General features: G+C 46.1%; 1 protein-coding gene across 1 annotated transcript in view; it reads right to left on the reverse strand.

The window, feature by feature from the left end:
- Window positions 1-1,941: 1,941 nt before the first annotated feature.
- CHRNA7 (cholinergic receptor nicotinic alpha 7 subunit) overlaps window positions 1,942-25,655 on the reverse strand; it is a 120,901-nt gene continuing 97,187 nt past the window's right edge. The window contains exons 5-10 of the mRNA XM_004285278.3: window positions 19,118-19,197; window positions 14,738-14,905; window positions 13,575-13,769; window positions 11,848-11,934; window positions 8,231-8,340; window positions 1,942-2,574 (exon numbers count right to left, since the gene is read on the reverse strand). Coding sequence (XP_004285326.1) covers window positions 2,056-2,574; window positions 8,231-8,340; window positions 11,848-11,934; window positions 13,575-13,769; window positions 14,738-14,905; window positions 19,118-19,197 — 1,159 coding nt within the window. The 3' untranslated portion in view covers window positions 1,942-2,055. The remainder of the gene's footprint in view (window positions 2,575-8,230; window positions 8,341-11,847; window positions 11,935-13,574; window positions 13,770-14,737; window positions 14,906-19,117; window positions 19,198-25,655) is intronic.

Here is a 25,655-nt window from a genome sequence, read left to right on the forward strand (position 1 = left end):
TTGGGCAGTCAAAATACAGACCCCTTTTGTTTGCCCTTTTACGTTTTTCTGTATAAAATACAAAACCAAAAAGGTTTTTTATTAAAGGAAAATGTAGTAGGGATCAACTTCGAATAGCAATAAGAAATGAAGCACTCTCTTTATATACCAAAACACTTCTAGTTGTTTCTAAAGACACTTTAATAGACCAAAAAAAAAAAAATGATTGTGCATTTTTTGTCCACTTCACATAGAATGAGTGTACTCTGAGGACGACCCTGCTTCAAATGGTATGTTGCTGGAATGCCCTTATTTATCAGCCTTCTTGCTGTAAACCAGGGGCCTTTTCTGAAGGTGCTCACACACACGTGTTCTCACACATACACACACACCATACACAAGCCTCCATCTTCTTCAGTGCACACAGATCCACCCAGAAATGAGCGAAATAAATGGCTGAAGAAGTGCATGCCATTTCTTTTGCTCTGAAAATCAAATCTTCCCTCATGATGTATCCATTTCAGGGGTTAGAAGCAAATTAAAGATCCCCAGGAGCTCAGACACCTTCTGCAGTTTTGAGCTTTGAGAGTTACTAGATGAAACAACAGAACAGGAGAGATTGTCTTATGTCTTCCTCTGATCACATTAAACAGTAAGGATGGGAGAAGCAAAGGGATGATTGTCAGCTAGACAATCTAAGTGGAGAACTGCATCACCACCTGGATTTAAAATAAAAATTTCCCAAGCTTTCAAAGCACACATCTCCAGTGAATCCACCCATTCAGCCAGCTCTCTGGGCTGAAGCTGTGTGTGTGAACTGTGGGAAAGCAGATCCCCCCAAACCAGAAACTGGAATTACTGGGTGTGCAGCCACTGTTAGTCTGTAAGCCCCTCCTGCTAACCACCACTGGCCTGCCATTCAGGAAAGCCATCAGCCATGCCACCCCCTCCCCAGTTCCCGCCACAGAGGGAGCCAGAAGAGGCCCAAACCCCTGCCCCTTGGCCCTGACACATGGAGAAAAGGCATAGAACACTTTGGTGACTTCATGTTGTGCATCTGTATGGATCCACAAATTTGTAAGGCTAATCAACTCCAATACATGTGAAGTGTCTAATGCATTATTTTAAAAAAAAAACACATATGGTTTAATTTAGCTTCAGCTATTACTTACATTAAAAAAAACAAACAAACACATAGATGGTTTAAATCAGCTTCAGCTATTATTACACTGGGTGGTCATTCTAATAGAATTCTACTTGTCCTTTGGGCTTTGTCAACTAGAACAGACCGACTCAACCTTCCAGTGTCTGGGGGCAGCACGGAAAGCTTGGGAGTGCCTGGGATCTACAGAAATCCCCTTAACTTGACTGGGTCTGGTCCTGGTTCAGAATCAACACACACCTGTGTCCCTCCTGGTTCCCCTCACAGGGTAGGCTGGCAAAAAGTGTAATTTACAAGACGAACTATTACTGTCTCTTTTTTTAAATGTAGACACAGCATAAAACTGTTTCTCTCTACCTACTGTCTTTGGTAGAGAAAATTAAAGTCTGAATTGAAGAAAAACCAAGCAGTTGGGTTTTAAGTTTTAGTTTAGTTTTGTTTCATCAATTATCTGATGGATTTACTGAGTGTGGTTTATTATGATGATTAGCTTCAATCTAGATTTGTACACAGGCAAAGCAGATATGAATTTTCATGTAAGCCCTCACAGCAAGTGACATGCAGGCATGCAGACCAGCTACCCAGGCCTCACCTGGCAGTCAGCCCTGAGCCACCCGAACCTCTTTGAAGGGCACACCAGGCAGTGGAGAATGGGCAAAACGACCTCTCCAGGGTCCTGCTGACTATAAGGATGCTTGGAGGATATCGAGCGGCCCATCAACTAGGGTTAAACAGAAACGTGCTGAGATCCTATTACTGAAAGTAACAAGTAAACTGAAACCGACATGACAGCGATAGGGTACATCTGCGTCCTCGGGTTTAACGGTGCTGTGGAATCAGCACCCCAAAGTTCTCCCTAAGCCAACGTCATCGCCCATCTCTGCGTTTCCTACGTGCTGGGAGCCGGGACGGAGTCAAGCGAAGTCTTTGGACACAGCCTCGACGAAGTTGGGCGCCGACATCAGGATGCCGATGGTGCAGAGGATGGTGAAGACCGAGAAGGCCATGAGGCACAGGCGGTCCACCACACAGGCCGCGAACTTCCACTCGCTGCACACGGCCTCGCTCTCGTCCTGGCAGCGGAAGCGGTGGGCGATGTAGCGTACCTCCTCCAGAATCTTGGCCAGGTCCGGGTCCCCCTCCGAGGGCTGGCCGCAGTGCAGCAGGTGCTCGTCGTGCGTGGGCGAGCAGGCCACGCGGCCGCACACGACCCCCGAGTCAGGGGTGGGCGCGCAGTGCACGCTGTCCAGGCCACGGAAGCCGATGTACAGCAGGTTGCCGTTGGTAGCCGGCGGCCCCGCCACGGTGCTCATCTCCACGCTGGCCAGGCTGCAGCGGCGCTGCTTGTGCTGGCAGGCCGGCCGCACCTTGTCCTCCCCCGGTCTCTTCATGCGCAGGAACCAGGCACACCAGTTCAGGAGGATGACTCTCGTCTGCAGAGACAGCACACCGTTAGGGTGGCCGGGAAGGGTGCACGGCTGATCCATCCAAGGGGATGCTGTGATACCAGCTAGACTTCGTGGGGGTGGACCCTAGGGGTGACAGGTCCCCAGGCCTTCCCAGGCGAGTTTACACAGGCAAGCAGTGCCAACGCGGTACAATGGTTGAATCGAATGTGAGGCAACGACAAAGCAATACAGAAAATCACCCTGGGAAGGAACTATGCGCACACTGCCATCTCAAGGAGGACAGCCTGTGTGGGAGGAGAGGGCTGTCTTCTAAAGAGAGCCCTGAGCTGGGGAACAGAGCAAGTCACCCTCTCCGGTCCTTCCTCATCTGGAACTAGGGACCACCAACTCTAACTCCCTGTGAGGTACGCCAGTGTGCGGTGACAAACTCACAAGGGCACCCCTGGAGATGTTAAAGTTTCAAGGGCAACCCTGTGGCATGTGTCAGACACCCCTAGCCTGAAGCAGTTCAGACTGTCACATTAGATCACTGCATTCCTTGCATGATGTCCTATCCTTGCAAAGTAGATTTTGGAACTTGTCCTGATAAAAGACAAGTGCCAAGAAAGTCATCGTGGAACAGACAAGGAGGGTAGCAGCTCCCAAGGTGACAGAAGTTTGCTGTGCCAATAGGTGCTAAGCTGTCGGGGTATAAGTACTTAGTAAGTTGTTTTGACCTGTTTAAATAATAGAACCGTTAGGTATTCCTCTTGTCCTAGGTGCTCTGTGGGGAAAAAAAAAAACCAAAACCCTGAGACATGAAAGGTGCTGTGAACCATGGGAGTTTAGGAACCTCTAACCTAACTCATTAGGCTGCAGTGAAGACTGAAGGAGATGATATGAGACAAAATGCTGTGAAAAGTCTGAAGCTGGGGTTGGCAGACTTTCTTTAAAGGGCCAGACAGTAAATATTTTAGCTTTGCTGATATAGTGCAAAATCAGCCATACATGCAAAAGAGCAAAGAGGCTTTTTTCCTAATAAAATTTTATTTGCAAAAGCAGTTGGCAGGTTGGATTTGGCCACCAGGGCCATAGTTTGCCGACCTCTGGCCTAAAGTGTTTTATAAACATACATTACCTGCATGCATAGAAGATGCTGGAGAGATTTGTTTCTCCCTTCTAATAGAAAGAAGGGAGCCTTGTGAAACCTCAATCCAGCTTTTAAAAAATTCTTGCAAGCCTATTTAGACAAGTGCAAGAAAAGTGAGCCCTTTCCCTGAAATGATCCAGATACTGATTTGAATTTTGGTTTATGATTGTAGGCAAATTCCATCAGCAGTGTAGCAGGTATGCTTCCCATCTGTAAGTGCAGGCAGCAAGTTGTGAAATTCGTGTCTGCCACCCTTCTTTTGGTAACCATTTTTATGACACTTATCAAAGCAAAGATAACTGCGGTTATCTGGTCTGGAGACAGCAATGAAAAGAACAAGAAGGCGTAAGAGCAGTTTTGCAGCAGCTGTAAAGATCACCCTCTGTCCATCATAGGCGGCAATTTTTATCCTGCCCACACCCTATGGACATACTTCCAGAGCCTGGAAGAGCCAGCCTGCAGACCCTGTTTTCCAGGATCAGTAAGGAGCAGAAACACAGCCCCACGTGGACACGAGGCTCAAGACAAGCCATCTCACCTGGGCATCTCAGGGTTCAGTGAAGTGAGTATAATTCCCCCATTTTACAGATAAAGAAGCTGAGGCTCAGGGGGAGGCGGTGGGGAGTTTGGGGTGAGCAGATGCAAACCATTATACATAGAATGGTTAAACAACAAGGTCCTACTGTATAGCACAAGGAACTGTATTGAATATCCTATAATAAACCATAATGGAAAAGAATCTGAAAAAGAATATATATGTATATGTATAACTGAATCACTTTGCTGTACACTAGAAACTAACACAACATTGTAAATCAACTATACTTGAATAAAATAAATAAAAAAAAAAAGAATCTGAGGCTCAAAGAGGCAAATAAATTGGGTCAAGGTCACACAGTGAGTTTGAGTCACCAAATGTGTTCGTTCAGACTTCCGCAGCCTCATCTATAAAAGGGTCTGCTAGGTTCTCTGCAAGCCCCCTGTGACTTTAGCCAAACCCCCACTCAGAAGGCACCAGAAAGTTGGGGCCAGAGCTCAAGGGAGCACATGGGGCAGTGAGTGTGTCCAAACCCAGAGGCAGCCTGGAAGGGAGAGCTGAGCCTCAGCTCTAGGGCTGTGCCTGCCAAGTGGGGGTCTGCACATCCCCTGGGGCATAGCTCAAGCTAAATCTATTTTGAATTTCTTGGCCTAAATCATTAGCTTTCAAGGCTAAAGCATCTCAGAAGATGAGATTATCCTCTTGGCACTTCTCAGACTGTGCTTGTGACCTCTGCTGTTAGGTTATGGTTTGGTTTCTGGCTGTGTGAATGTCGCATAATGCCACCGCACCGGCAGGGTCTTCTTCATGGCAACAGATCACAATGAAAGCCCCTCGGAGGCTGCTTATGTTTCATATACACTTGGAAAGAAAAAGAAATGCAGTGTGTTATATAAACTGAAAGAGAAATACAAGTTTCATATCTGCTTTGCACCATTGGCTTTAACATGCTCTTGCACTGAAAGGTGAATAATCAGCATATGCTCTTAATTCAGATTTTTCTAGAACAGTAAAGTGCTACCAGGTCATTAAAAATGGTTTTGTATCTTACTGCCTTAATCCCCTTGTCTTTACATCAGTCAAAACAGAAGAAATAAGAATATGTGTTTATATTTTGGCATCTGCATAAACACTGGAAGGAAAAAGAAATTAATTGAAATGGTTATCAATTGGTGGTGGAAGTAGGGGGAGGGGCAGGAATGGGAGCAGGAGTTCCTTATGTATAATTCTTTTTTTTTTTTTTTGCGGTACGCGGGCCTCTCACTCTTGTGGCCTCTCCTGTTGCGGAGCACAGGCTCCGGACATGCAGGCTCAGCGGCCATGGCTCACGGGCCTAGCCGCTCCGCAGCATGTGGGATCCTCCCGGACCGGGGCACGAACCCGTGTCCCCTGCATCGGCAGGTGGACTCTCAACCACTGCACCACCAGGGAAGCCCATGTATAATTCTTTGATTTTGACTTCTGAAACATGTAAATGTTATTTCAAACAAATGGGTGGATAGACAAGAAAGTGTATCAGAGTTATAAAGAAGTCAGATGAGAATGTAGGTGAATGTGTGCAAATGTGTCTCAGCTTCTTTTTTTGAGGGGGGAGGGACTTCTCAAAACAAGCCCACAGACTGTGGTGATGTGACCCATGTGGGAGGTGGCACCATTTTGGGGAGCCCACTGCTGATGCCACGAGAGAATTATTATTACTATTATTTTTTTACATCTTTATTGGAGTATAATTGCTTTACAATGGTGTGTTAGTTTCTGCTTTATAACAAAGTGAATCAGTTATACATATACATATGTTCCCATATCTCTTCCCTCTTGCGTCTCCCTCCCACCCTCCCTATCCCACCCCTCTAGGTGGTCACAAACCACCTAGCTGATCTCCCTGTGCTACGCGGCTGCTTCCCAACTACCTATCCACTTTACGCTTGGTAGTGTATATAAGTCCATGCCTCTCTCTCGCTTTGTCCCAGCTTACCCTTCCCCCTCCCCATATCCTCAAGTCCATTCTCTAGTAGGTCTGTGTCTTTATTCCTGTCTTACCCCTAGGTTCTTCATGACATTTTTTTTTCTTAAATTCCATATATACAGAGTGAAGTAAATCAGAAAGAGAAAGACCAATACTGTATGCTAACACAAGAGAATTATTAAGTGTAAGGATTTGCTGTGGAAAAGAATTCAAGGGCAGTCACTCTGTAAAGCCAATTTCTTAAAAAAAAAGTGGTCTTGCCTAAGTTAATTTTTGGGTAACTGTAAATTATTGCACAATGGATATTTTTAGAAGGGCCAGGAACTCCCTGCTCCTGGATATTAAGGGAATGCATCTTACATCTTGCAGTTACATTTAGTGCACTGGTGAGTCCTAAATTGACTCGGAACTTGGAGGCAAGATTTATGAGTCTGCAAAGACAGGCTTGTTTTGGCATGAGAGGGCTTCTTTAGCTCCCAACTGTCCCTAAGCCATGCTCTCTCAATGGGAAGACTGGAGGGTTTGTGGGGCCCAAGTAAGAAGTGGGGTGAGGGGTGGGGGGGCAGCTCTGCCCTGCCGGGGGTTTGGTCACACCAAGTGAGGCGGGGAAAGTCCAGGCCCTGCTTGTCCCCCAGGCAAGGTTTCCCAAGAGCCCGGCGAGGGTGGTGTAGAGCTTTGGACATTGGACTCCAATGGAGCACGGCCCATGGCTGGGGAAGCATCAGCACACGTCACAACACATCAGTGCTGGGAGGCACTGGGACCATGTGGCCTGACCTGGGCTCAGATGACAAACATTTATTTACCATCCATTTCCTTTTTATTTTTTAATATTTATTTATTTATTTAGCTGCGCCAGGTCATAGTTGCGGCACTCAGGATATTCTTTGCCGTGTGCGGGATCTTGAGTTGTGGCATGCGAACTCTTAGTTGCAGCATGTGGGATCTAGTTCCCTGACCAGGGATCAAACCCGGGCCCCTGCACTGGGAGCACAGAGTCTTATCCATTGGACCACCAGGGAAGTCCCATCCATCCATTTCCTTTTATCGCATCCTCCTTCCCCACTGTTAACTACTTACACATTTATTTTATAGGCTTTTGGCTAAATCACTTTCCTATGTGTATTGTGATAAAAGAAAGTTTCACATACTGAGATATAGGGAAGTCATTCTGGCTTATACATGAGTTAACTTGAATTTGATGCTAACTAAAAGAGCTTGTTTGTGGCCTATCAAACAGACATCTGCTTTAATTATTAGAGAAAAGGGCACATTGACCAGAAGTAAAGAATGTCCATAATAAAAATAAAGATTAAATGCCTCTCTTCCTGGAACACCAATGCTGGTCCTCCAATGATAAGACTCCCTTCTCAGGTGCCAAGGCCATGCCGACTTGTCATGTACGTGCTAATCTGTGTTTTTGTTTTGTTTTGTTTTGTTTACCTTGAAGAAATGTAACCCCGACTCATTTCATGTTCTTTGTTCTGACAGGATATAAAACTGTGCTGAAAACCCTGCTTCTCCAGAGCAGCTTCTCAGATTAATCTGGGAAGCCGGCTTCTAGGCTAGTCCTCAGTTTGACTCAAATAAAACTCTTTTCTATTCTTCTTATTGATAGTATATTGATTATTTTCATTGACAACTGATTGTATATATTTGTACACTGTTCACTCTATTTCTTACTCTTTTCCCTCCCCATTCTGTTTTGAAGATCCAACCAGCAGCTGTGTGCTCATCTTGTGTGTTGCTTCTAACAGTGTACGTGCAAAAAGGAGGTTTAGAAACACTGTCCAGTGAAAGGTGCAGAGTGTTCGACCTGAGCCCTGCTCTGGGATATCAGATTGTAAGGACAGCCCCATGGGACCCTAAGAGCATTCACCATACTGCCCTGGAAGCAGAGATATGCAGACAGGTAAGAAATTGCAGCTTTTTGTTTAGGAATGCTAGCTGTTTGTGGGATTTTTAAAATAGATAAGTCATCCTCAGAGCCTCCTCTGGGGAGGGGCCCTGACCCCCCCTCTGGTGGAGGAGCTGGGGAGGAACTCACCCACTTGGGCATCTTGCCACCGTCGGGGTCGTGGTGGTGGTACTGTAGCACGATCACTGTGACGACCACGGAGAGGCCCACGATGATCATGGTACTAGCGAAGTACTGGGCTGCAGAGAGAGCAGATGCAGGGGAGACCTGGGGCCTAGGTCACAGCGTGTCACCATGGCACAGTGCAGGGGACCCAGACTGTGTCTTGACCACCAGGGGCTGGGGAGCAATGCCCAAGAGCAGAGCAGGACCTCCTCCAGGCCTGTAGCCCACCACGCACATTCCTGGTGGGCAGATGCCAATCCAGAGCGCACAGACCTCCTCCTCCCACCTGCTGAGCGGCCTCACCAGCTGACTGCACTGCTGGGAACCCTGCCTGCCTCACCCTTCAGTGAAAGCTAACTGCACCTCACAGGATGGTGATAAGGTTGTCCGATGAGAAAGCACCATTGTCAGAACTGAAACCACCTGGCACAGAGGGTGTGATCACCACTGTGATGACGGCAGGCCACGGACAGGCTTCGGGGATCTAGCAAGGGCAGACCTGGGTGCCACTGGCTGACTTATCAGACCTGGAAAATGACTCTACTAATGATAGAGTCTGCCCCCATCTACTTACTGAGAGCCACAGGGGTGGGGAGTGCCAGCTGTGCAGCCGGAAGAAGAGGTCAGCTGCAGTGTCTTTTCAGGCTGAGAACATCAGCTTCAGCTCTGATGGGCAAGGATGCATTTCTCCACCTTGGACCAGGTGAGAAGCAGCATGGAGTTTCCCCCCCGGTCCACTGGCGGCCGTCTGTGAGCCTGGACAGACCACTCAACCTCTCTGGGCCTCAGCTTCTTCACCAGTATAACAGGGATGGAAATGCCTTCTCTGCAGGGTTTGCACAAGGATTAGCAATTTTATGGGCCAAGGGTATAGGAGAAAGCTGGCATGGGTGGGCATTCCTTAATTTCCAACTCTGATTAATAAACCTTCAGTGTGGGGGAGGCATAAATTAGGAGGTTGGGATTAACATACACACGACTATATATAAAATAGATAACTAACAAGGACCTACTGTATTATACAGGGAACAATACTCAATATTTTGTAATAATTGTAGGTTATTTGTAAAAACCTATAAGGGAAAAGAATCAGGCTGTACACCTGAAACCAACACAACATTGTAAATCAATAAAATAAATAAATAAAATAAAAAGGGATTAGAAGCAAAGATGGATTCAAGTATAAAAAGAGTATTAAAAAATAACAAAACAAAATATATATACACACAATGCCTCTCTAAGCAACAGAATAAATTATCCTAACATAAATGCAAACAAACAAACAAAGCCTCAGTGTGGCCAACCACCAAGGGGCTGGGCCCTTAAAGAAAGCATCTTGGTACGAGGCTAAGTGTGCAGCCACACACTTGGTTAAAAACACCTCCTGCCCTCCAGGCAGGCAGGAACTCATTGCTCTCCCAGGGAGACCAAGAGGAACCTACAAGGAGCTACCAGACTTATCATCAGCATCAGGGACCTCTGGGGAGGGAAGGGAGGGGGAACCAAACTGTGACTGTTATGGGCTGCATACTCTGTCCCCCTAAAATTTATATGTTGAAGCTGGAAACCCCAAGTACCTTAGAATGTGACTGTGTTTGAAGAGAGGGCATTTAAAGAGGGAATTAAGTTAAAATGAGATTGTTAGTGTGGCACCTGGTCCAATCTGACTGGTGTCCTTATTATAAGAAGGGGAAATTTGGACACACAAGGAGGCACAGGGATGTGAAGATACAAAGGAAAGACCATGTGGGGACACAGCAGAGGGTGCCCATCTGCAAGAGAAAGAAAGAGACCTCAGGAGAAACCAACCCTGCCGGTTGGAGGTTCCAGCCTCCAAAACTGTGAGCACATAAATTTTTCCTGTGTAAGGCACCCAGTCTGTGGAATTTTATTGTGGTAGCCTTAGCAGACTAATACAATGACCTATGGAGGGATCCAGGCGGACTGGATCCCACAGCTGAAATCTCAACAACAGAGGTCAAAGGCCGACAGCATCCCATCCTTCTAGATGTGGGCTATGCACCAACCAAGCCTGTGGGTTCATCAGACACAACAGGGTCTGCCGACTGCCCCTTTAAGGGTGGTTTCTGCTGCAGGTCTCTATTGAAAGCATTGTGCTAGAAGGTAGAAAGGATGGGGTCAGAATGTCAGGTTGAAAGAAGGTTCCTTGCTTCCAGGATGGTACGGAGAGAAATACGACACCCTCAGAGGCTTTTTATACCAACAGTCTGTCTGGTCAAAATATTACACATCCAGAAACCTCCAATAAGAAGGGCCTTGGCTTCTTAATTCGTGAAGCCTGGCGATATCGTGTAAGGCACCCCACTCCTACTTACCCCTGGTTAACCACACAGGATTGCCACCCGTATACTGCTTTCCTGTTTCTGACCTCCACCGCCAAATGGGAGTGGGGACTCTCATTAAAACTAATATCTATTGGCAGAATGTTTGCTTCCTGACCTCACAACTGGCTTGGAGGTCTGGTTCCCTGACCAGGAATAGAACCCTGGCTGCAGTGGCCAGGGTACTGGGTCCTAACCTCTGGGCCACTGAGCACCCCTCGGCACACTCCTGCTAATTCCAGTCCAGTCCAGGGAGGTTCACAGCAACAGGTGATGCTGCCTCCTGTCTCTGTCATCCTTCCTTGGGCAGAAGGTCATCCTTACACCTGCCTTTGTGTGTGGTTTGTGCATCCCCTGCTGGACCAGTCCCTGCTTCACCTACACCCTACTCACATGACTGACTTTCCCTGCTAATTGCAGAGCCTAAAGAGTAAATACCTACATCCTTGTCCCGCTGCCCCGAAGCTAGTGATTGTTTAATCTTTAGTTCAGAATGGCTCCCCTTTGATAGTTTAACAAAGGGAAGACCTCCGCCCCTTGAAGGTACTTAGCCCAAGGGGCTAAGAGGGCTGTGCCCCTCTGCTGGTTTCCCTGGTAACCGATGGGCCAATCTGACTTCAATTCCCCTAGATAACTGGTGGGGTGTCACTCCAGGACCCTTTTGCTTCAGATGCGTAAGATCTCCCATCTACCAAACAACTGATGTCCTGTCTCTGGACTCTTTCTTCAGTCTTGAGTCTGGGCAAGTATAGGGCTTGCAGGCCTGCGAGTTGCAGCCCAACATGTGGCCAAAACATATTTGTCCTGTTCACCTTCCCTCACAATCATTAACTTTCTACAGAGATATCGCGTTATCTCAAGAAACAATGGCTGAGAGTTAACGTGTAACAAATAATTTGTGGAAAAACAGTGACTCAAGCTAAAATAATGCATCTTTAATGGTAAAAATCTCTGGCTCCATAACAAGTGTGAGGGGGGCATTGTGGGAGAAAAGGGGGCATTTCTGCATCTCAAGGCCAAACCACGAAGCCAGACTCCCCCTCCCCTTCTATGTGCCACGTAAGCAGAGGCCATGGGTCAACTCTGAGTAGTTACAGCAAGTCATCTCCTCACAGCAGAAAAGGGGGGCCATGCAGCTCTCCAGTCTCCTGCGGGACACGTTTCTGCTCCCTGCCTGTGCTGCAAAATCCCAGGCACTCTCTAAGCCCATGTCTTTAGAGGAGCTGGATGCTTGCTTACCTATCAAGGGCACTGAGTCAGAGGTCGCAGGCATGATCTCAGCCACCAGCAGCATGAAGACGGTAAGAGAGAGTAAAACTGTGATCCCTGGAACAGAGACATACAGTGGTCCCTGAGACAGAACAGATGGTAAGGCCTGAACTCCATCCAGCCCAAGAGTCAAAGGAGGTGTGGAGGGAGGGATGGTGGTGGCCATGACATTCCTGAAACCAAATGCACGATTTTCTATATTGATGGGAATGGGCATCTTTCTGGGGACAGTCTGTGCCATTTACTGGAGTCCCAGAGGAGTCCCTGGGAAAATAAACTTAGGAGCCAGAACTTTAGAAAAACAACTCAAAATAAATCATTGACCTCAGCACATGTATCTCTCATTTTCTTTATTACATTAGTATCGAGAGGTAGTTTCATGTAGCAGGAAAAAGAAAACATACAGTTTGAAGACCTGGCTTTTGTTCTTGACTTTTCTACTTACTAGCTGTGTGACCTTGGATAGGTCATTTAATGTGCCTGAGGCTCTTGTATGAATGAAAAATATCACCTGCCATATCAGTAAACAAAGGATGTTGCAGCCATCAAGCCATCACATTACAGCCTCCCCAGTGGGGCACCCTGAGGGGACTCAGGATGAGAAAACACAGGACACTGGCCCCAGGGAGCTGAGGTGCATATCAAAGGAGTGATTTCAGTGAGCCCAGACTCTCGCATCTTCCCATACACAGAAAAGCACTAAATTCATTAACTTGAGGTGTTTGGTTTTCTTTTTTTTTTTTTTTTTTTTGCGGTACATGGACCTCTCACTGTTGTGGCCTCTCCCATCCCGGAGCACAGGCTCCAGACGTGCAGGCTCAGCAGCCGTGGCCCACTGGCCCAGCCGCTCCATGGCACGTGGGATCCTCCCAGACCAGGGCACGAACCCACGTCCCCTGCATCGGCAGGCGGACTCTCAATCACTGCGGACTCTCAATCACTGCGGACTCTCAATCACTGCGCCACCAGGGAAGCCCTTTGGTTTTCTTTAATCAACAGTAATCTTTTGATGTTTTGACTACCTGGTCTTTGTGGCAGAAACTCCCATATACCCTGGCTCCTCCCTTCCCTCTTCAGAGCCGTCCCCAGAACTATCTGAGATGCTATGTCTCAGGCTTGAAGTCCTCAGAAAGTCCACCAAATAAAACATAATTCTTAACTTTTCGGTTGAACATTTTTTTTCAGTTGACACTCACAGTCAGAAGTTCTAGGTTTGAGAATGATTTCTATGTGTACCAAATAGGATCTTTAGTAACTCTCTGAGATGCTGAGGAGCTCATTTCACCAATCTAAATCATAGTTTTCTTATCTTCCTATTGGAGGATAATCAGGAATTACACTGTGTGTGGCCATATATAGATGCAAGCTGATACTATATTAAACTAAACTGTGTCCTGTCCACAATGAATTCCAGCTGGTTGCCACCAAGAGGTGGGGTGGGGTGGCAGAAGCGGAGAAGGTACAGGCCCCTCAGGGAAGAATTGGTTCTTCCCTGGGCATCCCCATCCTCTCTTCAGGATCAGAGGAGCCTGTGGAATCTCAAGAGGGCCTGGCCATCCTGCACAGTGGGCTGTGGTGTCAGGGAGCCACCCTGGGCTGGGATGCATGGAGTGGGCCCTGGACATCTCTGCACCTAGAGCCCAGACTGCCACCCTCAAGGCAGGGCCCTCCCATCCCAGCTCAGACCCGGTACTCACCCAGGGAGATTTTCTCCCCAGAGTCTGCAGGGAGCAAGAACACGAGGAGGGCCAGGGCAGAGATGAGCACACAGGGAATGAGAAGGTTGAGGCCATAGTAGAGGGTCCTGCGGCGGATGGTGACAGTGAAGGTCACATCCGGGTACGGCTCTTTGCAGCACTCATAGAACTTCTCACTCCGCTTGCCAGGGATCCCTTCGGTTCCAGGGGAAGAAAGGAACCACCGTTGAATAAAAGGATGCAGTTTATTTTAAGGGGTTATAACACACACACAGAGCCATGGAATTTGTTAAGTGCAAAACACTGGCTAATTGTTGTCTGAAAAAATGCTTTAGGTTTATTATAGATTTATTTAAGGGTATCTTAGTGATATTTGAACAAATTGGCAGGTTTTTTATGTATTCAAATTACATGTGCTCTAGACTGAATGTGTCCCCTGCAAGGTTCATATGTTGAAATCCTAACCTCCACAGTGATGGTTATTTGGAGGTGAGGCCTTTGGGAGGTGATTAGGTCATGAGGGGGAGCCCTTGGGAATGGAATTAGTGCCCTTATAAAAGGGACCCCAGAGAGCTCCCCTATTCCTGCTGCCATGTGAGGACACGGCCTGAAGACAGCTGTCTGTGAACCAGGAAGCAGGTCCTCACCAGACGCTGAGTCTGCCAGCACCTTGATCTTGGACTCCCAGCCTCCAAACTATGAGAAATAACTGTCTGTTGTTTATAAGCTACCCAGTCTATGGCATTCTGTTATAGCAGCCTGAACGGACTAAGACACCATGATTATAAATAATACACTGTAAACTCGACACCATTATAAATGTAATTATTGTTTTCTATTTAAAATCATCAAATATAGGTTCCCATCAACTGCAATTTGCTGTTCCACCTGATTTTAGGGATAAAGCAGATTTGAATAATGTAGAGATGCCCATACTAGCACTGACCTTACCATAACTGCAAGTTCCTTATGGAAAGCACTGAATTTTCTCATTGTTTTTTGTTTCTCATCCTAGAGCTCTCAGTAAATCATGGAGAATGCTGCAGGGTTCAATAACTGCTCATGCTGAAAAGCAGAGTGGAAAATCCCAAACTTTTTAAGCCAGCACAGTAATAAAGCAGCTTCCTTCTATGTTGCCAGTATCACGTCTTTGCTGGGCTTACCCACAAGGTCCCATTCTCCATTTGGGATATAGCCGCTGATGTCTGCCTCCTGCATCTGCAGATCCAAGGACCACCCTCCATAAGACCAGGACCCAAACTTCAGTTTGCACTGCTGCACATCAAAGGGGAACCATCGCACATCAATGTAGCAGGAGCTCTTGAAGATGCCTACATGGGCAATGAGACAAACCAAGATGAAAGCTGGCTGAGACCTGCTTTAAACACACAGCAGTCTCACACAGTTGGTAGGAATGTAAATTGGTGCAGCCACTATGGGAACAGTACGGGGGCTCCTCAAAAAATTACAAAAAGAACTAAAAATGATCCAGCGATCCCACTCCTGGGTATACATGGAAAGGAAACAAAATCAGTATCTCACAAAGATATTTGTACCCCACTGCAGCATTACTCACAATAGCCAAGACATGGAAACAACCTAAGTTTCTGTTGCTGGATAAACAGATAAAATATTATATATATATATATATGTGTGTGTGTGTGTGTGTGTGTGTATACATAAAATCAAATTTATGTGGATTATATGGAATATTATTCAGCCTTTAAAAAGATGAAAATCCTGCCATTTGCAACAACATGGATGAAACTGGAGGGCTTTATGCTAAGTGAAATAAGCCACACACAGAAAGACAGATCCTGTATAATATCACTTACATGAAGAATTTTTTTAAAAAAAGTTTAACTCATAGAAACAGAGTAGAATGGTGGTTGCCAAGGGCTGGAGGGTGGGGGAAATGGGAGAGAGGTTGATCAAAAAGGGAACAAACTTTCAGTTATAAGGTGGATTCATTTTGAGGATCTAACGTACAGCATCGTGACTACAGTTAATAATATTTTATATTTGAAATTTACTATGTGAGGTGATGGGTGTGTTAATTAACCTGATTGTGGAAATAAATGATTTCACAATATATATGCATATGCATGTGTGTGTGTGTGTGTGTGTATATATATATATATATACACATGCATATGCATATATATCACGTATATACATACATATATTATACATATATATGTGTATGTGTATATATATATTACAATTTCATTTGTCAACTACACCTCAGTAATGCTGGAAAAAATATTAAAAATAAAAATAAATGCACAGCAATCCCTTGGTCTCCATCCCATACACTATTCGTAACACACAAAGCCTACTCTTCATGGAGTGAAAAGCTTGCTATCCTGATCAAGCATCGGCCGGTTAAACGATGCATCATTTCTGATGCTCTGCATGTCTCATGATCAATGCTGTGCACACATCCCCTGGACCATTTGAGATCCCTTCAGGAGGAGGCAGTGTGAGTACCGGGGCCTCTCACCTGGGTGTGACCAGAGAGGCTTCAGCCCATCCTGCCCGTCCAAACTAGACCTGTCCAGGACAAGCTGAGTCTTTCTGGAAAAATTTCTAGAAAAGAGTTCAGTTGAAGCTTTACTGTCTTTTACATTTCAAAGGCTACACCGACATTTTCTGTTCTGAGCAAAGAATTCAACATTCTGTAAACTTGCTCTTGCCATGCATGTGCATCTCCAAATTCTAAACAGTAAGAGAGATGTAAAGAATGTAAAAAAAATCCTATAGAAGCTGATAAAAATGATGAAGAGCTTAGAAACAGAATCTGAAAGGTCTGTATGCGTCTGTGTGACTGTGTTTGGTGAGGAGCAGGAAAAACATTTTCTTTAGGTTAAAAATTGAGAACATACTTGGTTATCTAGAAATATATATGGAAGATAATTTTAACTAGCCTGAATTCTAGATTATAAACAGAACAAAACCTAATAGGTTTTAGTTGAAGAGGTAGTGTTTGGACAAAAGCTAGAGTTTCCACTGAAAAGAGGGACAGGACAAGTTGGGAGTAAATTTACCAACAGGTCACTGAGATAATTCCACACCGGCCATTTATGCCCATGTGCTCCTTGCTGCCCAGAGAAAGACCAGAAGGCAGTGATGGCACAAATAGCTAAGGGTCCCAGTGCTCACAGGGACAAGGCAGACGCTCTGTAAATTTCTGCTTCCAAATTTAAAAAAAATGAATGGAGGGACTCAACTTGCTAACAGGGACCCCCCCACCCACCCACAGTCAAACTGGGAAAGGATAATAAACTTCCTGTCTCCTCAAGTCCCTTTAAACAGGATTTGCAGCATTACATCCAATGTCCACAGGAATCTGGAAGTCATTACAGACACTACCCTCCCATTAATGGGCTGAATCCCCTAAAACTCTCACTGCTGGTAGAAAATGAAACTGTAACTGTATTATTCCATTTCTATCAAATGACCAGAAAAAGAGACTCTCTAGAGGCAGAAAGGAGGTCAGTGGTTGTTGCCGCGGGCCGGCAGTGAGGGTGGGGACTAACTGCAAACAGGCAAAAGGGATCTTTGGGGGGTGATGGAAAATGTTCTAGAACTAGATTGCAGTCGTGGTCGTACAACTCTGTGAATTTACTAAAAATCATTGAATTGTGCACTTAAGATGGGCCAATTGTATAATACGTAACTTACACTTCAATAATGCTGTTAAAAAATAAAAATATGACATGGGAAAGAAGTCATTTCCTAATAACCAAGTCTATTTCAAAGCTTGCATCTGAAGCACTTTTTGCCTGTTTAGTTGCTGGAGCAGAGCAGCTTCCCAGTTCAGGTCTACACGACCCCAGGCACAGTCTTGCTGCCCTGAACCAGACAACCCCACACTCTCTAGTCCAGAGTAGGGGAGACTCCCACAATCAAAGCTCCATGTGTCCTCCTGACAGACTCCGGGGGCCACGCAGGCTGGGATGTAGGAACTGGCCCCAAAGGGGCTGCTGCACAGAGGGCTTGGGGGTCAGGAGGACTGCTCCCGTGGCTGAAAATAGCCTCAGCCTTCAGAACAACCCGCAGCCCAGTATTCTTCTACGCTGATGACTGCTGGAGGTCATTTTCCAAAATAGTTCTCATGCTAGAAGCTGCAACTTCTAGGCCTGGTGTAAAAGAGTGTACCAGTGATAGAAGACCCATCCCCGAGGTCTTTGTTAGGAGGAAGGCTTGCGTGGCCTGGGGGAGGAGAGGAGGGGCTGAGGAAGAAGCAAGGAAGCACAAGGTTTAAGACAGAAAACCTGAAAGTGTGGAGTCCTTCCATCTCCTCAGACAATAATGGATGGTATCTGCCTGTGACAGGTTCAATCCCTGACGCGTTCGTTTACCTACATGTGGGCCAGGCCGCTGGTTGATGAGGGTGGTTCTAACGGGAATAAACACAGGTCCTGCCCTTGGGACTCTTATCCTCTGCTGAGGATAAGAGGATGAGAAAGAGAATGTAAACCACCACCCAGGAGGCAAAGCCAGCTTTGCTGTGAGCTGTGAGATGGATCCAAGGGCACAAGATGGGGCTGACTGCTGGAGGGTGTGTGTGTGTGTGTGTCTGTGAGGGTGTGTGGTGTGTGTGAGCATAGTGTGTGGTATGTTTTTTGTGTGATGTGTCTATATGTGTGATGTGTATGTATGGCATTAGTGGGTGACGTGTGCACGTGTGTGTGTGTGCACGTGTGTGTGTGTGTGTGTGTGTGTGGTGTAGGTGTTGGTGGTGAGGAGGGAGGTGGCTGCAGGCTGCCTGGGAACAGAAAGTTAAACAAACAGTTGCAGTGGGGGAAATAACCCTGGAAAATAACATGTGAAAAATCATCTAGAAGATTTAAAGAAATCTGTTAATATCTTGAGGGCACGAAGCCTGGGTTTCCCATGGCATGGATCACTCACAAGCAGCCCAAGGCCCTGTGAACTGACAGGAATGATGGGAGGAGATTCAACCCCAGCAGTTACCCATCAGCTGCCTGAGAAGGAGAGACGCTCTTTCAGGAAGAAATCACTGATGAGTCCCTTGGAAACCACCTGTTCTCACCTCTAACAAGCAGGTGGGCTTTAATGCACGCACTCAAGAAGCCAGCCCAGCAAGGTCACCATCTCACCCCGACACTGGAGGGCAGCACATACCCAGGTACCCAGTGCAGTGGGAAGGAAAACGCAGGCTGTGAGGAGGAAATGACCTGGAGGTTGGTTGCAGGCTATAAGGAGAACAGAAATGACCTGACAACGGAGACTTGTTTTAGTTGTGGATGAACTTTAAAGAACACAGGACAGACAATAAGGACAGAGGACATGTGTTGGCAAAGACAGCTTAAGCCATGATCCCAATAGGAAGACAGCATTGCCACGCTCAGGGAATACATGCAAGCACAGAGGAGAAGAAGTCAGGAGGGCTGGGCGTGCGTGGAGGCTAAGGATGCTCAGAGCTCAGAGCCAGCCGCTGCCCCTGCGGGCACCGTCGGGCACCCCAACCTCCTTCACGCTGTCTAACTGCAGGGGACAAAGGGAGCGGCACTTACCTGGAGGGAGGTACTGGCAGTGCCCAGAAGAATTCACTAACACGTTGGTGTGGAATGTGGCGTCAAACCGCTCATCAGCACTGGAAACAGGAGAAGGATCCGTGAGCCAGCCCAGCTGGGCAATGGGTTCCCCATGCCCTTAGGGCAGTTGTTCCTGCAGTCCGAGCAGCTCTGAGAGGGGCTGCTGCTTGCAGTTGGGACAGCCAGCAGCGGTCTGAGAGCCCCACCTGTGGCTGACCTGGAAGGTCTTCCCAGAGCACAGGGGGAAGAGACCAGTGCCCACCTCCATTTCATAGGGATGCCTATTTTTTCCATATGTATATAAAACAAAGCTCTTAGCAAAAATGAAACCTGAAGACAACTTAGGAGGACATTGGCAGATGAGACATTTCAATCCATCTGCAGGAGATAAAGAGTGGGGGGAAGCACAGCGCCCCTCTATCAGCCCTTAAGGGTGGGATTTGGACCCACTGTGTTCAAGGCCCTAGTTCCAGCCCCTTGAATGGGTCCAAAGCTCAGTTGGTGCTTGAGAAATCCAGTTTGAGTGACTGAGGCTGCAGGTGCATGGGGGAGCTGGGCAGCCCCAAGGAGTATGGGGCTCCAGGCTTAGTGATGACAGGAAGGAGCACAGGTGGAGACAGAAGAATTAGGTTCAAGTGTAGAAGAATGCACTCCAGCCCCACCCCCTGCCCATGGTCAGAACCTCCTACAGCCAGGAGTTACCAACCTGGTTAAAGGGGGCACACAAAACGGAAAGGAAAAACAATTAAGACCAACAGCCCTTATTATCCAGGTCTTTCATTTTCTGTGTTCTGACACTTTGACATCTGGGGCCTTGCTGATCCTGGAGGGACTACTCCACCCCAACCCCCGTCCCAGGTCAGCCAATTCCTAGAGATAGCAAACAACTCGCTCAAATGGAAAGGAACCAATCCAGAGCCCACACCCCCACCATCTCTTTTATGGAGATCTCACCCTCCTGGCCACCATCCACCTGCCCTAATCACCCCAGGACCAGGTACCAGACAAACAGGGACAGGCCATATGTACCCAAGCCTGCTGAAGGCATTCCGGGTCCTAGCCCTGCTTACCCTGCCTCACCAGTTCCATTCCATGGAAACCACAATAAAGGCTTTTGACCACATTTTCCCCTCACGCCCTCTGCCTCCTGACTGTCCCTAGTGCTTCCCTGTGTGGCCCTGTATGGCGAGCATGCCTCCTGTTTCCAGGGAACTATAAGATAAACTTCCTTCCTTCCTGACAGTCATTTCTGTGTCTGCATTTTACCATGCCTGATTAAAACATATCCTTAAAATGTCAGATGTGGTGAATGGACTTGAGGACACGGGGAGTGGGAAGGGTAAGCTGGGATGACATGAGAAGGTGGCATGGACATATATACTCTACCAAATGTAAAATAGCTAGCTAGTGGGAAGCGGCCACACAGCACAGGGAGATCAGCTCGGTGCTTTGTGACCACCTAGAGGGCTGGGATAGGGAGGGTGGGAGGGAGGGAGATGCAAGAGGGAAGAGATACGGGAACATATGTATATGTATAACTGATTCACTTTGTTATAAAGCAGAAACTAACACACTATTGTAAAGCAATTATACTCCAATAAAGATGTTAAAAAAAAAAAGTCGCCCTACAGGTGAATAAAAAAGTAAACAGCCTCAAGAAAACGTAGGCAGCCAGTCAAGATGCCAGCACCTCGAGTTAAGTTTCCCTCATTTTAGCAACTGGAGAACCTCTGCTAAGGGTTGCCCACGTCTACAGAGGCTCTGCAGCCTTTTCTGTTCCCAAAATCCTCTAAAGGGGAAACTCACCGTCATGAGATATCTGAGGACAGCCTTCACTGTGAGAGACAAGGACAGAAACAAGAAAGATCCAAGAAGAAACAGTCAATGAAAGGAATGAAAAATTACCTCTTATAAAAGTAATATCCTCACAAAAATTCAAGAGGATATTGCATTTAGAAAAACAAATGGCAATATGGAAGTTAAAACATGATCTATGAAATACACCTTTATAAATAGGTGGGAGGTTTGGCTGATAAGAATCACTGAGATGAAATGTAAGACCGAAAGGATGAGGGCCTCAGAGTAAAGGCCAAGGAAGCGGAAGAGACATGGGGGCGGGGGTGGGTAGTGGGAGGGAGAGAAATCACACAGAGAAATTGTAGAGCTGAAAGAAACCCCTCCAACGTGAAGGCAAAGAAAGGTGTTTTTAAGAACATTAAGGTGCCTGAGAGCTTGTTTCTTATGTATATTTTCTTGGTCATGGACTTGAGCATCAGCTCCAGAAAAATGAGGGTGAATACTAAGGAAGAAGAAATAAACTTTCAGACCAAACCTAAAGATCTGGAAAAGGAATTTTCATGATGAGCTGTGTAGTGGGTCTAGAAAAAGGGGCGAGGTCCAAATTACAGCAAGATATAAGGGATCTCTGAAGAGAGTAAAGTGGATTCAGAGTAATGAAGAGAAGAAACTACAAGGTGGAAAACACCGTGGATTTGACTAAGGGCACATTGTTTTCAAAAATCTTTAATTAAAAAAAGCCACCAGAAACTTCAGGAAAAAACTGTACAAGAAAGCCAAGGTTTGAATATGAAACAAAAATGTGATGAAGCTTAAAGAAAGAAGGAAGGGAGGAAGACTAAGCTACAATAAAAAGATAATCCTCTGAGATGAAAAAGGACACATCCACCCCCTGACTTCCAAACACACTCAGGGAGAGAGAGGAGGAGGAAGGCTCAAGATGTAAATATTCTTTGCTTCACTGCAGTCTGTACCTGACTGTCTTAATGACACACAAACAGTGACTGGGAACCAAATATCTGAGGATGTGGACCTTCACAAACTCACCCTGGATTTTACCCTGCTTTTTAAATTAGGTTCTCTGGAACCCCAAGATTCTGTGGAGGTGCTTCAGATTTCTGCAAATGTTTGATTCCAATATTTTCTTTTCCTTGTGTTTCAAAATGCATCATCGGATGAATGGATAAAGAAGATGTGGCACCTATATACAATGGAATATTACTCAGCCATAAAAAGAAATGAAATTGAACTATTTGTAGCAAGGTGGATAGACCTAGAGTCTGTCATACAGAGTGAAGTAAGTCAGAAAGAGAAAGACAAATACCGTATGCTAACACATATATATGGAATTTAAGAAAAAAAATATCATGAAGAACCTAGGGGTAAGACAGGAATAAAGACACAGACCTACTAGACAATGGACTTGAGGATATGGGGAGGGGGAAGGGTAAGCTGTGACAAAGCGAGAGAGAGGCATGGACATATATACACTACCAAACGTAAGGTAGATAGCTAGTGGGAAGCAGCCGCATAGCACAGGGAGATCAGCTTGGTGCTTTGTGACCGCCTGGAGGGGTGGGATAGGGAGGGTGGGAGGAAGGAGACGCAAGAGGGAAGAGATATGGCGACATATGTATATGTATAACTGATTCACTTTGTTATAAAGCAGAAACTAACACACCATTGTAAAGCAATTATACTCCAATAAAGATGTAAAAAAAATGCTAATAAAAGTCCAAAAACACTCAAATAATTGTTTGCAAAATTTTAACTCTTCAGACACTACCAATGTATTAATTCATGTGGCCCGTTTAACTTCTTTTCTGGTGGACGTGAAACTAAAACTCCTCTTGCCATGAATACTGCATGTATTTGAAACTCTTGAAAATGAGTCACCCAGTAAGATTTCAGTTTTGCATGATTGCTCTTTAAAAAAAAATTCACATTTGAATCTACAATTCCAGCACAGAACCTGCATCTGCCTTGGCACCTCTTCCCCCCACCCCCACCCCGCAGCAGCAACAGCAGAAAGCACTGTGTGATGCTTCCGTAGCTTTGCTTATTTTAAGCTTGGGTGTCATCCTGGCTGATTTTTATATGTATAATAAAGGCTGTGGGCATCTGTTAATGATTCAATTCTGAAAGCAAATAAAATTCATACAGCTCTTTCTCCATGGATTTGGAGCAATTTAATTGAAAAGACTCTTGAGATCACAAGGCAAATGGGTAAAAACAAGATAAAAATCTGTTGCTAATGGCTGTGTGACTCAGTGATTTCTGAATACCGTTCAACCAAAATAGAATATTGAGATAAATGTACCACTGTCATCATTATCAAAATCTTAATACTCACTGTGGAAGTTTTAGGGTTCTTTCCCAGGGGCAAATTGATTTTATACGTAAATGATATAAAAGTAAACTCTGGTAATAATTATGTGCTAATACCACTTCATCTGTTTTGACCATTAGGGCTGGAGATAAGGTTTGTTTGAAAAAGGGTTCTGTTGCTAAAATCTGAGTCTGAAAACATGGAGGGGATGAAGTCCCTGTGAAACATGAGTGACCAAAACCACTGCAAGGACCTGCCAGGCGACAATATCAGTGATGTCCATTGGGTGCCAGCTGACAGTGACCTTGAGGCCACATGGTATCACAGCCTTGCAGCCAGCAGATTCTGGTCACCCTGGAGGCTGGGTGGGTTCACAGAACTCAGCTCACTCTTCCCTCTGTGCTGGTGTGCACCTGAAACTTTCTGTATTAAACTGTTAGAAAACAGTCAAACATACATATTTTTTCTTGACTCCTAGAGGACAGGATACACCCTCAGAACTTTTGATGACCCTGGCACGTGGCCCTTCACTCCCCTCAAAACCTCTTCCCTCCAACAGCCTTGGTCCTCGTCCAGGTAGTAATGGACAGATGAGCCTGCACTTGGTGTGAGGGGAGCTCTGGGCACTCCCACTGAGAAGTGCCCATGGAGAGGAGGGATATCTAACCCCAATATTGAAGGTGCAGGTCCTACGTCATCCGTCAAGTAGTCAGGAGCAGAGGACATCTGGACAGGCTCTAAGGATGGGCAGAAGGCTCACAGGTTCTGTGAGCCTACCAGGAAAGGTGGGCGTGTCCCCCAGAAGACAGCGTAGTCTGATCACACACCTGGAGGTAGACTGGACTGAGGGAAGCTTCATGAAGGTGAGGTTTGCCTGGAGCAGGGGTGAATGAGATGTTGTCCCAAGCAGCAAGGCTAATACAGGGGCTTGAGGGCTAACCACTGGTGGCTATGCCTACAGGACCCAAGGGCCCATCCTTAGGGGAGGATTACAAACTGTGCTTCCAGACGTCAATGGCAGCACAGGCAGGCAGAGCCCAAGGGACACAGGTGAACCCTGGTGGTCTGGGTTAAGACTGTTTCCTGCTCCCCATCCACAGGGTCTGACACAGTGCCTGATCCCAGCCCTGCAAAGGGCTCCTGGCCCTGGAAGCAGAGTTCTCTGATCCCAGCTTGGTGCAGCCCCTGCTCATCTTGCCCCGCAACACTGACCCCCATCTCTGAGCAAAAAACCTCAGGTACACTGCACTGCTGTCGAGAGCACACTTGGGCTCATGAGGTGAGGACTGTAATGAATAGGGTCTCAGGCGCCATCAGACCCATTCCCTCTGAGCTCACATGGTCCTCAAAAGAGAGAGAGGGAAGAGCAGAAAAGGCGAAAATGATCTTAATTGCTCTACCACAAAAAAGAAATAATGATTATGTGATGAGGATAGAGGTGTCAGCTAATGCTACAATGGTAATCATATTGCAATATATATGTATTTCAAATCAACACAATGTACACGGTAAACATAAAATGTTATATATATATATATCAATTGTATCTCAATAAAAATAGTAAAATAAAATTTAAAATATTGTAAGAAAAAAAGTAAATGAATAAGAAAGAGGAAACCCATCTATCTCAAAAGACTGTCAATCTAAGGTGCCATTTATCTTAAATCTTTTAAGGAATAAAAGCTGCCATGGATCAAAGATAAGATCAATAAAACTAAAAGCTGGTTCTTGGTGAAGATAAACAAAATTGATAAACCATTAGCCAGACTCATCAAGAAGAAAAGGGAGAAGACTCAAATCAATAGAATTAGAAATGAAAAAGGAGAAGTAACAACTGACACTGCAGAGATAAAAAGGACCATGAGAGACTACTACAAGCAACTATATGCCAATAAAATGGACAACCTGGAAGAAATGGACAAATTCTTAGAAAAGCACAACCTTCCAAGACTGAACCAGGAAGAAATAGAAAATATAAACAGACTAATCAAAAGCACTGAAGTTGAGACTGTGATTAAAAGTCTTCCAACAGGGCTTCCCTGGTAGCGCAGTGGTTGAGAGTCCGCCTGCCAATGCAGGGGACGTGGGTTCGTGCCCCGGTCAGGGAGGATCCCACATGTCACGGGGCGGCTGGACCCGTGAGCCGTGGCCGCTGGGCCTGCGCGTCCGGAGCCTGTGCTCTGCAACGGGAGAGGCCGCATCGGTGAGAGGCCCGCGTACAGCCAAAAAAAAAAAAAAAAAAATCTTCCAACAAACAAAAGCCCAGGACCAGATGGCTTCATAGGCGAATTCTATCAAACATTTACAGAAGGGCTAACACCTATCCTTCTCAAACTCTTCCAAAATATAGCAGAGGGAAGAACACTCCCAAACTCATTCTACAAGGCCACC

This window comes from Orcinus orca, chromosome 2 (genome assembly GCF_937001465.1).
Source record: "Orcinus orca chromosome 2, mOrcOrc1.1, whole genome shotgun sequence".
Classification (NCBI taxonomy): Eukaryota; Metazoa; Chordata; class Mammalia; order Artiodactyla; family Delphinidae; genus Orcinus; species Orcinus orca.